General features: G+C 40.3%; 1 protein-coding gene across 3 annotated transcripts in view; it reads right to left on the bottom strand.

Annotated features, from left to right (window-relative positions):
• Nucleotides 1-7,567: 7,567 nt before the first annotated feature.
• UBE2G1 (ubiquitin conjugating enzyme E2 G1) overlaps nt 7,568-13,015 on the bottom strand; it is a 55,820-nt gene continuing 50,372 nt past the window's right edge. For 2 of the 3 annotated variants that reach the window (XM_058164348.1, XM_058164349.1), the window contains exons 5-6: nt 12,518-12,639; nt 7,568-8,632 (exon numbers count right to left, since the gene is read on the bottom strand). In XM_058164348.1, the coding sequence (XP_058020331.1) occupies nt 12,553-12,639 (87 nt within the window). In that variant the 3' untranslated portion in view covers nt 7,568-8,632; nt 12,518-12,552. Of the gene's footprint in view, nt 8,633-11,274; nt 11,443-12,517; nt 12,640-13,015 lie in introns of all 3 variants that reach the window. The other variant, XR_009152840.1, reaches the window with a different exon arrangement.

Here is a 13,015-nt window from a genome sequence, read left to right as displayed (position 1 = left end):
CAACATTTGCCCCCAAAACATTTCACCAAAAGGGAAATTGGAAACTAGGACGTTTTCAAATTCAGATGGTTTATGACAGGGGTGTCCAAATTTGGCAACTTTAAGACTTGTGGACTTTTGGAGCTTTGCTGGCTGAGGAATTCTGGGAGTTGAAGTCCACAAGTTTTAAAGTTGCCAAGTTTGAACACCCCTGGTTTATGAGAAAGCATATTTTGGAAATGGAGGCACTATGTCCTCCTTCAAACAGGCATTAATTACATCTGGAATCCAGCTGCACATATTGTGGCTGAAGGAGCCAAACTTCATAAAACAAAGCATCCCATTTCAAGATGCTCCAGTCATCTCATTAGATAACTCCTTTATCTGCAGAGAATCTCACAAACATATCATAGGAGTTTGTTCAAGTTTTTCTAACAGCATCTAGGCAACCCTGTTATAAGAAAATGACTAGCAGTGCCAATGGATGAAAATCTAAAGACCTTCTAAGATGCCACTCTTATCACCACAGTTTAGGCCTGAATATGGGGATGTGTTTGTATTCACTCATATTCACTCTTGGTTTTCTGTCAAGGTCACCCAAGATGTCCTGTCACAGTAGTCCTCAGCTTACGATTCACAACTGAGCCCAAATTTTATGTTGCTAAGTGAGACATTTATTCAGTTTCGCCCCATTTTATCCCTTTACTTGCCACTGTTAAGTGAATCACTCTACTTGTTAAATTAGTAACACCGTTGTTAAGTGAATCTGGCTTCCCCATGGACTTTGTCTGTCAGAAGGTCATAAAAGGTGATCACATGACTCTGGGGCACTGCAGCTGCCATAAATATGAATCCGTGCCAAGCATCGGAAATTTGAGCATAAAAACATGGGGATACTGTAACGGTCATAAGTGTGAAAAGTAGTTATACATCACTTTTTTTAGTGCTGTTGTAACTTTGAACTGTCACTCAACAACCTTGTAAATCGAGGGCTACCTGTTCTCACATCCTTTCCTAGAGCTCCTGTTAGAGCTTGTCTCACAATGTAAAGCAAACGGTTTTATACTGGAAAAAGTCCATTGCCAAATAAAATACAAATGGGTACCTCCACAGAGGACCCCCACCTAGGGCATGTAGACCTATGAACATGGGAGATTCTACCACCACACCAGCAATAAGGTCCAGGAAGATGGATCAACAACAATCCTAACCTGTCCCTACAATCCAATCTTATATAATGACACACCTGGTTATCTCTGAAACTACTAAGATCTCTCAAACGATCTGTCCTTGGCCTTATAGTGAATGTAAGACCTGAGGGGAAACATCTGAGAAATACATTCCCATCATCAGCCAACCAGATTTTAATAATATAAGCCAAGTCCAGGTGTTGTTTCTTTATCGATCAGGGGTCCCCAATCTTGACAACTTGACAGCACTGGCTGAGGAGCTCTGGGAGTTGAAGTCCACAAGTCTTAAAGTTGTCAAGGTTGGAGACCCCCATTATAGATCATGGAGTCCTGAATCTGACATTTATGAACCATAACCCAGGACCAAAATGCCCCAAAATTCAGCTTCTCAGATCTAAGTTAGGAATTCCTACATCAAACTTCTAACCGTCGTTCCCACTCAAGACAACTGGATTCTCAGCCTCCTTAGTGAAAGAAAAGGAATGTATGTTACAAAGTCTTGGCAAGTAAATATAGGTATTTTAAGCTTATTAGTAAGTATGATAAGGTAAGGCTTCTTTAATTTCTCTGATCTTCTTTCTAATTGCTCTGAGAGTTGAAAACTGAGAGCTCAGCTATCTGAGGATATTGAGAAGAGTGTACAGCTGTTTCTGCTCTGCAATATACTATTTTACATACCATTATTTCCCCTTGCAGGTTCTGAATAAATGGATGTTAAACAAAAATTACTTGTGCTATTAAAAATACTCATCCAGTTTAATTAAACTGGCTCTTCAGAAACACTTGTCACTCTATTATAAATCCTCCGAAATCTATCACTAGATCCCCAAGCTCTATGGACAAACTCTACTTGGTCACTTAGCAGCTGTTCCCCAAAGTGACAACAGATCCCCCAAAAGGTACTTACGACCCAGTTCTGACACCAGGCTCCACTACCTATGGTCATATGATTGCATTTCAGGTGCCCAGCAACTGACTCACATTTATGGCCATTTGCAGCATTCTGGAATACTATATATACTACTATAACTAGATCTTGCTGCTGGTTGTCTTTTATTTTTCTCTTTCTTCCATCTTTCCCAGCCTCACAGACTTCTCAAGAGAATGCAAGAGAACTAGGTAATAAATAACAGGTCCAGGATACAATTTGATTCTGGTCATTCATGGCTCTAATTAAAACAGATTGTTCTGTGTCCTATTTGTTGTCTTAGCTATCTGTGCCAATACTTTCTATCCTGCTTCTTCAAAGTCCAATTTCTGTTTCTGTTTCTAAGAAGTTTTACAGAGGAACTCATGGCCTTTGTGATTTTGATCTTTGTAGGTATAGACCAGTGGTGGGTTTCAAATTTTTTACTACCGGTTCTGTGGGTGTGGCTTGGTGGGTATGGCAGGGGAAGGATATTTTAAAATCTCTATTCTCTCCCCACTCCAGGGGAAGGATACTGTAAAATCACCATTCCCACCCCACTCCAGGGGAAGGATACTGTAAATCTCCATTCTCTCCCCACTCCAGGGGAAGGATACTGTAAAATCTCCATTCCCACTCTACTCCAGGGGAAGGATACTGCAAAATCCCCATTTCCTCCCCACTTCAGGGGAAGGATACTGTAAAATCTCCATTCCCTCCTCACTCCGGGGGAAGGTTACTACAAAATCCCCATTTCCTCTTGATCAGCTGGGACTCAGGAGGCAGAGAATTTTTACTACCAGTTCTCCGAACTATTCAAAATTTCTGCTACCGGTTCTCCAGAACTGGTCAGAACCTGCTAAAACCCACCTCTGGTATAGACACATTCTGACATCTGAATATCTTGTCCAAGGCCTTCACAACTCCCCTATGAAGTGCTAGTCTGTGCCCCGTTTCTTGACTGTTGCTTCCTAAGGATGCTTATTTATTGTACCATTGTCATGAGTTTGAACTTTATATGTAATCTCTTTTTTCCCTTGTGCTCAACTTTCACTAGAACTTGCAAATCATTTCCATTTTCACTATCAGAATAGCATACTGTGGTTTGATGTTTCTTCCTCCAGTTTTCAAACCAAGCTCACCTTTTTTCAGTCGTTTCCTTGAATATATTCAGCATATAAATGGAATAAAAGAACACGGAGCTCCGTTTTTTACTGTCCTGAACTCTTGTTTTGCCATGATCCATCAGTGCAGCTTCCTGCCCAGTACAGTATAGATTCTGTAGGAGAGCAATGTCTCACTTGTTATGTTCTGTGAATTTTAGATAAAACTTGACCATGAACTGATCAGTCTTTTCTTCTGTATCAACGATTGGAACATAAATTTTGGGTGATCATATTACAGGATTGTCCATAAATCCTTATGTGGGAGTTGTCATTACTCATTATACTGCATTGCACCCATGTATCCTTCTTGCAATATACTTTCTGATCAAAATTAAGAAAAGATCGTGGCATCTGGCCCTCTCAATTCCTGGCAAATAGATGGGGAAGAAATGGAGGTAGTTTCAGATTTTATTTTCCTGGGCTCCAAGATCACTGCAGATGGGAACTGCAGGCATGAAATTAAAAAACGCTTGCTCCTGGGGAGGAAAACTATGGCAAATCTAGATAGCTTACTAAAAAGCAGAGACATCACCCTGCAAACAAAAGTACCTATAGTCAAGGCTACAGTTTTCCCAGTTGCAATATATGGCTATGGAAGTTGGACCATAAGAAAGGCTGAGCGCCAAAGAATTGAGGCCTTCGAACTATGGTGCTGGAGAAGACTCCTGCGAGTCCCTTGGACTGCAAAGCGATCAAACAGGTCAATTCTAGAGATCATCACCTGACTGCTCTTTAGAAGGCCAGATCCTGAAGATGAAACTCAAATACTTTGGCCACCTAATGAGAAGAAAGGACTTACTGGAGAAGAGCCTAATGCTGGGAATGATTGAGGGCAAAAGAAGAATGGGACAACAGAGAATGAGGTACCTGGATGGAGTCACTGAAGCAGTAGGTGTGAGCTTAAATGGATTCGAGGGGATGGTAGAGGACAGGAAGGCCTGGAGGAACATTGTCCATGGGGTCGCAATGGGTCGGACACGACTTCCCAACTAACAACACTTTCTGATTATGAAATCAGAACGGCTTCTTTGTTTTTCATGTCCTGAGTAGTAAACAGTATGACTCTTGAGTGTCTAATTTTGTTCTGTTTGATACTGAAAAAATAAGTGTCTAATTTTGTTCTGTTTGATACTGAAAAAATAAAAAAGTGTAGTTGACCGTAGCTATGTTATAAACACCATTAGTGTTCCAAAATATCAGGTCATCCACAAAAGCATATTGAATGACATCCAAACTGAAGGGCCCTACATCATCAGCTACTTTATACCGTCTTTGTAGTTTCTTGACAAAATACAGGAGTGGGTTATCGTTGCTTTCAGTGCTGCATGACGTGGTGCCTTCATCATTATTACTAAAATGATAAGCCTACCTCCTGCATCTTCCTATGTGCTGCCAATGTGGGTGCCTGATATACACTCCTGACATTCTTCACTCATCTTTCCAAAGATCACCACACCACCTTCACCCAAGATTGAGGCAACACTGCAGGACGAGTGGATTCTACCATCTATATGCAGTTTTAAAAAGTATGTCTAGTGGGTTACAATATTCTGAGTGCAAAATTGTATTCTAAGGCAGGGGTCCCCAACTGCCAGTCTGCAGACTGGTACCAGTCTGTGGCCTGTTGGCAACTAGGCCGTGCAAGCGCAGGAAGCTGCATTTGTGCAAGCGGTGTGCGTGTGGAAAAATTCCCTCCACCCCTGCTGTCACTGCTGCTGCTGCAGGTCTCCAGAGTTAGAAAGGTTGGGGACCACTGTTCTAAGGTACTAGTTTTTATAACAAATCATTAAACAGAGAAAACAGTTCACGAATCAGAGTCTGCTATTTGATCATCATCACTGGAAAATCAGATATAAGATTTTAAATAGTAAAATGTAACACTTTAAAACAAGAGCTAGGAATTTATGCAGCCTTGCTTAGAACACAAGAATACATATAACATGAGCAATAAAATCTGCTGAATTTCCTCTTGGTCAATACAGAAATGGTATGCCATTGCCTTCTGGAATTCTTTTGCTTCCTACTTTGTCTGCATGGGATTTCCTGTTGCCCTTCCCTCCAAGTACAACATCTGAGTGTTTCAAGATCAGACAAAGTTAGGGAAAAAACCTAGCAAAAACAGCTTAACTACAACATCATGAAGCTTTCTCTTAACCTGGGAAAAATTTAACTTCAATCTGCTTTCTTTTGTTTTACAGAAATATGCAATTCAAATTGGGGATAGTTCCCTTCATGTTTTAATTATGGAAGAGGTGGTCAGGAGGATACAATAAAATTCCCTCGTGGTATTTTACTCAAGAAAAAGAACACAAATGATAGTCAGTTGGTTGGCAAGGAATCTCCTTCAATACCCTACCCCCAGCTTTCCTTAGCAAAAGTCAAGCAAATCTGGTTCTTGATCAATTGTCGAAACCAGGGGTGTCAAATTCAAGGCCCATGGGTCAGATCTGGCCTGCGGCCTGTCCTGGAAACAGCAAAGGACCGGCCCGTGGTGGCTCTGCCAGTGAAAATGGAGCTCAGGAGAGCTGCGGCTGGCACAGGGTTGCAGGAAGCAATCACAGTTGAAAACAGAGCTCGGGAACTGGCAGAGCGCTTGGGCCGCCACAGGTGCCCCCGACACGACATCGAGCTGACCATGCCAACCCCAGCTCCATGAGGTCAAACACAACCCCGACGCGGCCCTCAATGAAACTGAGTTTGACACCTCTGATCTAAACCAAGCTACTACCGCAAGAAATATCTTTTTAATCAGACAGTGGATTTATGAAGTACCATTTCCAATTCATATGCCAACGTAAACTGGATTGCATGGGAATGCAGCCAGGAGGGTAAAACATTCCATTTTTTTTTTAAAAGAAATACTCAAGGCAAGAACCTACTACCCCTCTTTCAGTCTAATGTATTGTTGCTTCTTTCAATTATATCAATTGTGGTCTCCTGACATTTGTGACGGGTAGCTACTACTACTTTTTTCCCCTCAGGAGAATGTCTTCTCCCACCGACCCCTTTTATTTTTATCTGAAGTAATAACCAAACAAGCAGTAAGATGACAACTGCTTGTTTTAAAGAAAGTTTGAGTTTAGAGGCCGTTTTATTGGCACACATTGTTAGATTACTTCAGATGAATCCACCCAGACATATTCAATTAAATAAAAAGGTAAAATTACTATTATAAAACCCCTTCCACTAAGGTAATTGCTGTATGAATGTTCCTTCTATCAGAAAAATACATGTATAGAATTAGAAATTACCCCATACAAATATGCATGGTTTGTTCCTTGGGTACTTAATAGAAAAGATGGGGATTAAACAAGTGTATATGTAATAAAATAATTATGATATAGCATCATCTGGTACTTTATATTACTCAGTCTACTGCTTCTATATCCAGGTGAATTCTGCTTTAATTCCCATCTGAATTCCAGCCGGGCTATTTGCTTCCAGTCCTTGCTCTGAAGTAGGAAGTAATGAGAGCTGCTGCAGAAGCTAACGGATGAATGTACATAGACTCTAATAAGCAGGGCAGACAAGACCAGGAAGCGCATTATAAGATAGTGTAGGAATGGTTGTGCTTCTAATAAAGAGAGTTCATACACTTTTGTTTTGATAATTTGCAAATACGGGCAGAGCTTTGCCATCCATCCCGCTCCTAATCTTTTTATCAGGATATTTACTCATCAATAACTTAAAAGATTACAATTAATTTCTTCTACTTCCATTGACCAGGGATGGGTACCTAAACTATATATTGTATTCCAGCAGCCTTCAATCAACATGCCTGATAATGAAGAATGCTAGGAATAATAGCCTAGCAACATCTGGACAGTTTCCCAATGGTGGCCGATGTAATTGATTTTTTTCCATAAATGGGCATTAATTTATTATATCACCTGCAGCAAAACCCAAGGAATATATTATACGGATATACCCTCTTATACAAGAATATCTAATTTTCCTGTCGCCTGTTAATTTGCTTTGGAAAGTCACCTAGAACTCTTGAGCAAATTTTAAGGAAATGAAAAACCTGCATGGAAATGTGAACTTTTCCATTTCTGATTCATTGATGGGGAATCTTATCAAAGAGCATTCAGCTTTATCCTCCTCAAATATGATACTAATGCAGTTGTTAAGGCTATATTATAAAGTATATATAGGAGTCACAGAACTCTCATTAGCAAGTCTCTGACCCAGTCAACAGTCCAACTATAGTGCATGGAATACATGGGATTTGTCCATGCTCATTGACAAGGATTTGCAGTCTGTTAAGGCTCTCTGAAACTGTGTTCTCATTTTTTAAAGTGCAGACAGCCAACTTGACACAGAACTATTGGAAAAATTTATATTTTGGAAGAACTCACTACAGAAGGTGACAGAATTCCAAAATCAAGTTACATGAAAATATACATTGCAATTTCTCTTTATACATTAAGTGAGGAAAATCTGTATGGGATCAGAATGCAAAAAAGAGGAAAAAGAAGAGGTAAAAGAGGGGAGAGTATATGATAGCAAAACCAGAACTCACTTGAAGCCTATAGCTCTGCATGCTTTTATTTATCCAACTTCAAATCAGGCAAGAAATTAAAAAAAGTGGTTCAACCTATATTGGGCTAACTTACATAGCTGACCACTTTCAAAGCAAATGCTCTCAGCCCTTTTGGGAACAACTAGTAGGCTCAAGCGTAATTCATGGCTGTAAATCTTATTGCTGCATCCAAGCCAAAAGATGAGCACAGCTAGGTAAAAACATAAGGGGAATAAATGCATCACCTGATGACAATGCTCAAGTCATCATCAGAATCAAATGACAGATCTCAATGTTTTATTAATGTACTCCCAAAAAATGTTGAGGGGAAGGAAGTTACAAAGGTATTAAATTTTTATTAAAGTGAGATTTTTAATGAAGCTTTAATGGCTGAAAAGAAAAGTTAAAATGGAATTTTTTTTAATCCTAATTTGTTTTAGTCCAACATGCTTCATGAGAAAATTTGAGAAAAGGCTCATAAGAAAAGAACCCCATGAATTGGAGTGGAGAAAAAAAGAACCTGCTAAAAATCTTTAGAATTTACACGATTCTTATTCTAACTACAAGACAGCATTATTTGGTACAATGTGTATTTGTGGATGTACATGAACAGTATATATATTATCCGGATCATGTTGTGCTATGTACACATCTTTACAATTCTTCCTGAAGGTTAAAGCAGTTCCATTAGTTTTCAAAATGCACAAATCTTTGTTGGCACTTGTTAGACTCCTTGTCAGCATTAATAACTGCCATGTTTTATTGCAGCCCAGTTCCTGCCAGTGTCTGCCAACTTGGTATAAACAGAAGTCCAGCAATAGGTGGGTAGAGTGCAGGAAAAACAGTGCCATATTCCTCAATTGGAAACCTACAAACAAAAGAAGAGAGAACCATCAGCCATGAATCTTCATATATCTTTAGTACTTCCAACATATATTCATGAGAATCCCCAGAGTATTTTTATTAGACAGTTAACTTCCATGATCAGCAACTGAACTACTGTTCAGAGTTCTAATTCATTTACCTCTAGGCTGCTCTAATGCACTAAGCAGCCTTTGCAGTTAAATATTTAGGGCATGTGCAATTTTAACTACTAATTTGTAAAATGATAGTGTTGCACTGCCATAAATGCCCATTGGCTAGCTCAATTTAAAACACCCAGTTAAAAGCACTTTTACTGACTTGACTATTCATACAATAAAGCTGAACTATTGCACTAGTGAAAACGTTCAATGCCCAAATTGCGCAGGAAAAGGTATTAAATATAAGACTATCTTGATTGGCTAAGTGAAAAGCCATATATTTAAACCAGTGATGGTGAACCTATGACATGGATGTCAAAGATGACATGCCGCAATATTCTAGGTGATAGAATTCACCAACATTCACCAACACCCAATTATTTGTGAAAGCACATCTTGTACTTATGCAATTTTTGGGAGCTGTGGAGGCCATGTGAGGATGGGATGAACTCTCTGGACCCGCCACCATTCCTATGTGAACGGGGTGTTTACCATTTTTGAACAGGGTGTGCTTTCATGTGGTTTTTTGAGGCTGCAGAGGCTATGGAAGAGCATTCTCTGAAGCCACTTCAAAAAAAAACAAAAAACAGCCTTGTGTGACCTGCAGCAGCCTCAGGTAGACCATAGGGACCAGTCAGCAGAAAGAGAATACCTGTTGAGGAAGGGAGGGGACAGAACACCACTTCAAGATAAGTGATGCGCAGCAGATGCTGAGAAGCGCTGGGCTATGAGACAATTCCCCAAGACTTGCGCATCTTAGGCAACAGTACAAGGCAGCCTTTCTGAGTGGTAGTGATAGTGCTAGGAGTGAAGTTGAAGTCTGGGCTTCTACTTCAGGCTCAGCCTTAGCACTGCCATTTAGGGTGGCATAGATCAGATGGAGATAAGAGAATTGTTTCTCTTTCGTTTGGGGTGTGTGTGTGTATGTGTCAGTGAAATGACAGCAGAGTCAAATTAGATATTTTCTGAATATTTGGTATGCTGAGCCCAAAATTTTGCCATGGTTTAAACCAGGGGTCCTCAAACTTTTTAAACAGGGGACCAATTCACAGTCCCTCAGACTGTTGGGGGGGCCAGATCCGCTGGGTGGGCATGGCTAGATGGTCATGTGACTAGGTGGGTGTGGCGAAGTCACGTGACTAGGTGGCCATGGCCAATTTAACAGTCCATTGAACAATGCAAACAAATTAAACTTTAATTTGTTTTGCTCCTTGGGGTGTTTTATTTGCATGCTGCTCTTTTGGTTGCCTTTTCTTTTTACTAGATTGTTTTTCAGTTGTTTAGGAGTCCAGTGATCCACTTCAGGAAACTCTGTTTTGCAGTAATTCTTCTCAGCCACCAGGAGCTTGAGAAATCTCTCTCCCTCTCTCTCTCTCCCCCCTCTTTCTATCTCACTCTTTCCTTCTCTCTTTCTCTCCCTTTCTGTCTTTCCCTCTCTCTTTCTATCTCTTTCTCTCTCTCTTTCCTTCTCTCCCTCCCTCCCTCCCTCTTTCTTTCTGTCTCTCTCCCTCCCTCCCTCCCTTTCTCTCTCTCTCCCTCTTTTCTCTCTCTCTCTTTCTCTCCCCCTTTCTTTCTCTTTTTCTCTCTTTCTGTCTCTTTCCCTCTGTCTCCCTCCCTCCCTCCCTCTCTCTCTCTCTCTTTATCTTCTGGAGACGGAGGAGGTGAAAAACAGGACATTTTCACCTGTTTTTTGGCCTCCTGGGGCGTCTGTGCACCCCGTTTTTCACACATACTCCACACCTCCAGAAGCATTCTGCAGGCCAAAACCAGCTCTTTTTGGCCAAAAACAGGCAGTTTGTCTGTTTTTTGGCCTTCTTTCACCCCCTTGCACTTCCAGAAGCATTCTGCAGGTTAAAACCAGGCAAAAATGGCCCATTTTTGCCCATTCTTTGGCCTCCTTTCACCTTACCTCCCCCAGCAGCATTCTGCAGGCTAAAATTGTTGGGCTTACCTTTCAGTTCCAGCCCACAGGGCTCCCAAAGGCAGGTCCTGCGCTCTGTTGAAGGGTGGGCAGGAAGATGTGGGCGGGGCAACCTCGTGGTCCTGTGCAGGCCGGATTAATGGCTTCGGCAGGCCACGTGCGGCCTTTGGGCCATAGTTTGAGGACCCCTGGTTTAAACCAGGGGTCTCCAACCTTGGTCCCTTTAAGACTTGTAGACTTCAACTCCCAGAGCTTGGGAGGGACTCTGGGAGTTGAAGTCCACAAGTCTTAAAGGGACCAAGGTTGGAAACCCCTGGTTTAAACTATTCTCTCACATACATTACAAGATATTAAGAGTCCCATAATCTGTACCACATGGAGAATCTTAAACCAATTCAATTATTGAGGTAACCTTAAACTAAAGCAGGAAAGTTTACCCATCAGTTTGAGAGACTCATATGCAAAAAACAAACAAACACAACCAACCCAAGTGAAGAACAAGTTGTTCTTATACTGTACTTTGAGGTAGTCCGGACAAGAAGCACAAACCATGAGTACTAACATTACCTTTATTGTAAGGTTACAGTAACAGAATCTTGCAAGTCTGAAAGAATTTCTCCCCTCCTTTTACTTTCCAGAAAACTGGGGAGTGTCCCTTCTGAGATGTTTCCCATTCTCCTTTTCCTTCCATGGGCTGAGACACTTTTTGCAGTATTTAGGCTGTACCTCTTCATCCTATCTCCCAAGGTCATTCCCAAATACCATTAATATATATATATATATATAAGTAAATCTAAATTGGCATGTTTAGTTTTCAGAGTTAAGTGCCAATGTCTTGATTAAAAAAAAAACAGCTGCGAGGTTAGTATTAGCATTTATAACTTCTGGTATGAAGACACTCAAACAAATGTAACTTATTCTCTGACAATTAGATAAAGCAAATGAGGTTTTACAACACTGGAGATAAGAGTAGACAAAAATGTTTCTATGGAAAAGTTAACACTCTTATTATTATAGTTTTGTATAAATACTATTATAATCTGCTCTTATATGAAATAACAGTGGGATCCAATCCATTAGATTTAAGGCAAGTCAACTATTAGTAAATTCTACATAGTAGCATGTGGGTAGAAAATCAAGCCCTTTACAGAGAGGCAGAAAACCTTTAGTAGGATAAAGATCCATCCACTGTTATGTAGCCCAAGAGACTCAGTGTTTCAAATTATTTCTACTTCAAATGAAAGGCAGGAAGAAAAAAAAACTTTTCTGAGAACAGTTTCAAAATGCTCAGAGTGACCTTAAGCTATAGATTTTGATAAGCCACTTGTTTTCTATGCTTAGCTATCAGTGGAGTACTGGTCTTCATAGGCTAGAGGTTTCCCATATATGTATGAGATAATCTTCCCTTATCGTCTGAGAAACACTCAGCATATAAAGGTATCGTATTTTTCAGACTATAAGATGCAATCCCCCCCCACAAAAGTGGTGGAAATGTCGGTGCGTCTTATAGAAATGTTGGTGTGTCGAATATGGCCCTGTTTTTGGCCTCCTGACCCACCCCCCCATGCGTCCCGTTTTTGCCAAAAACGGGACACACAGAGGGTTTGGGAGGCCTGCAGAGTGCTCCTGAGGGCTGGGGAGCGCACAAATCAGACGTGCAGAGGCCAAAAACTATTATTTTCTCTTCGAAATCTAGGTGCGTCTTATACACTGGTGTGTCTTATAGTCCAAAAAATATAGTAATATTTATGATACTACCTTGCAGTATTTCCTGTTAAAACAGGAATTCTCTGTAAGTTAAATTACTTACCCTGAAAAAAGTGAAGCTACTAACTGAATTAAGTGTCACTCAAAAGCAGTTTCTTGGCTTTTTCTTACACAGCGGGCAACTTTTCTTTTGAATTCTCCATTTCTATCTTCCCTCCATTCTTTCTGCAAATTAAAATACAGATTTTGAAAGCTGTTTAAAACATGCATTGTCTTTCCAACCCTCTGGGAAAAATACCCATTATTTTCTTATATTGTTTAAGAGAAAAAAATAGCATGTGCTGTTTCAAATAATGTATTCAATGAATTAAGCATACATTTATAAATTGTAGCTTGTTGCGTAACTTCATAGTAACTATAATTTGCAATTCCATCCTGAACAAATCGAACAAAAATAAAAACAAAACCATTAATATAATTAAATAACAGTTAAAACTATAAAAAAAACTATGAAAAAAAGAGGTGGGGAGAGCGCATTCCAAATTTGCATACAATACAGCCATTTCACAGGGTCCGTGCTTCTATGGCAGTGGTAGTCAAC

Source organism: Ahaetulla prasina, chromosome 1 (assembly GCF_028640845.1).
Source record: "Ahaetulla prasina isolate Xishuangbanna chromosome 1, ASM2864084v1, whole genome shotgun sequence".
NCBI lineage: Eukaryota > Metazoa > Chordata > Lepidosauria > Squamata > Colubridae > Ahaetulla > Ahaetulla prasina.
This window is presented reverse-complemented; position numbering and strand designations above follow the sequence as displayed.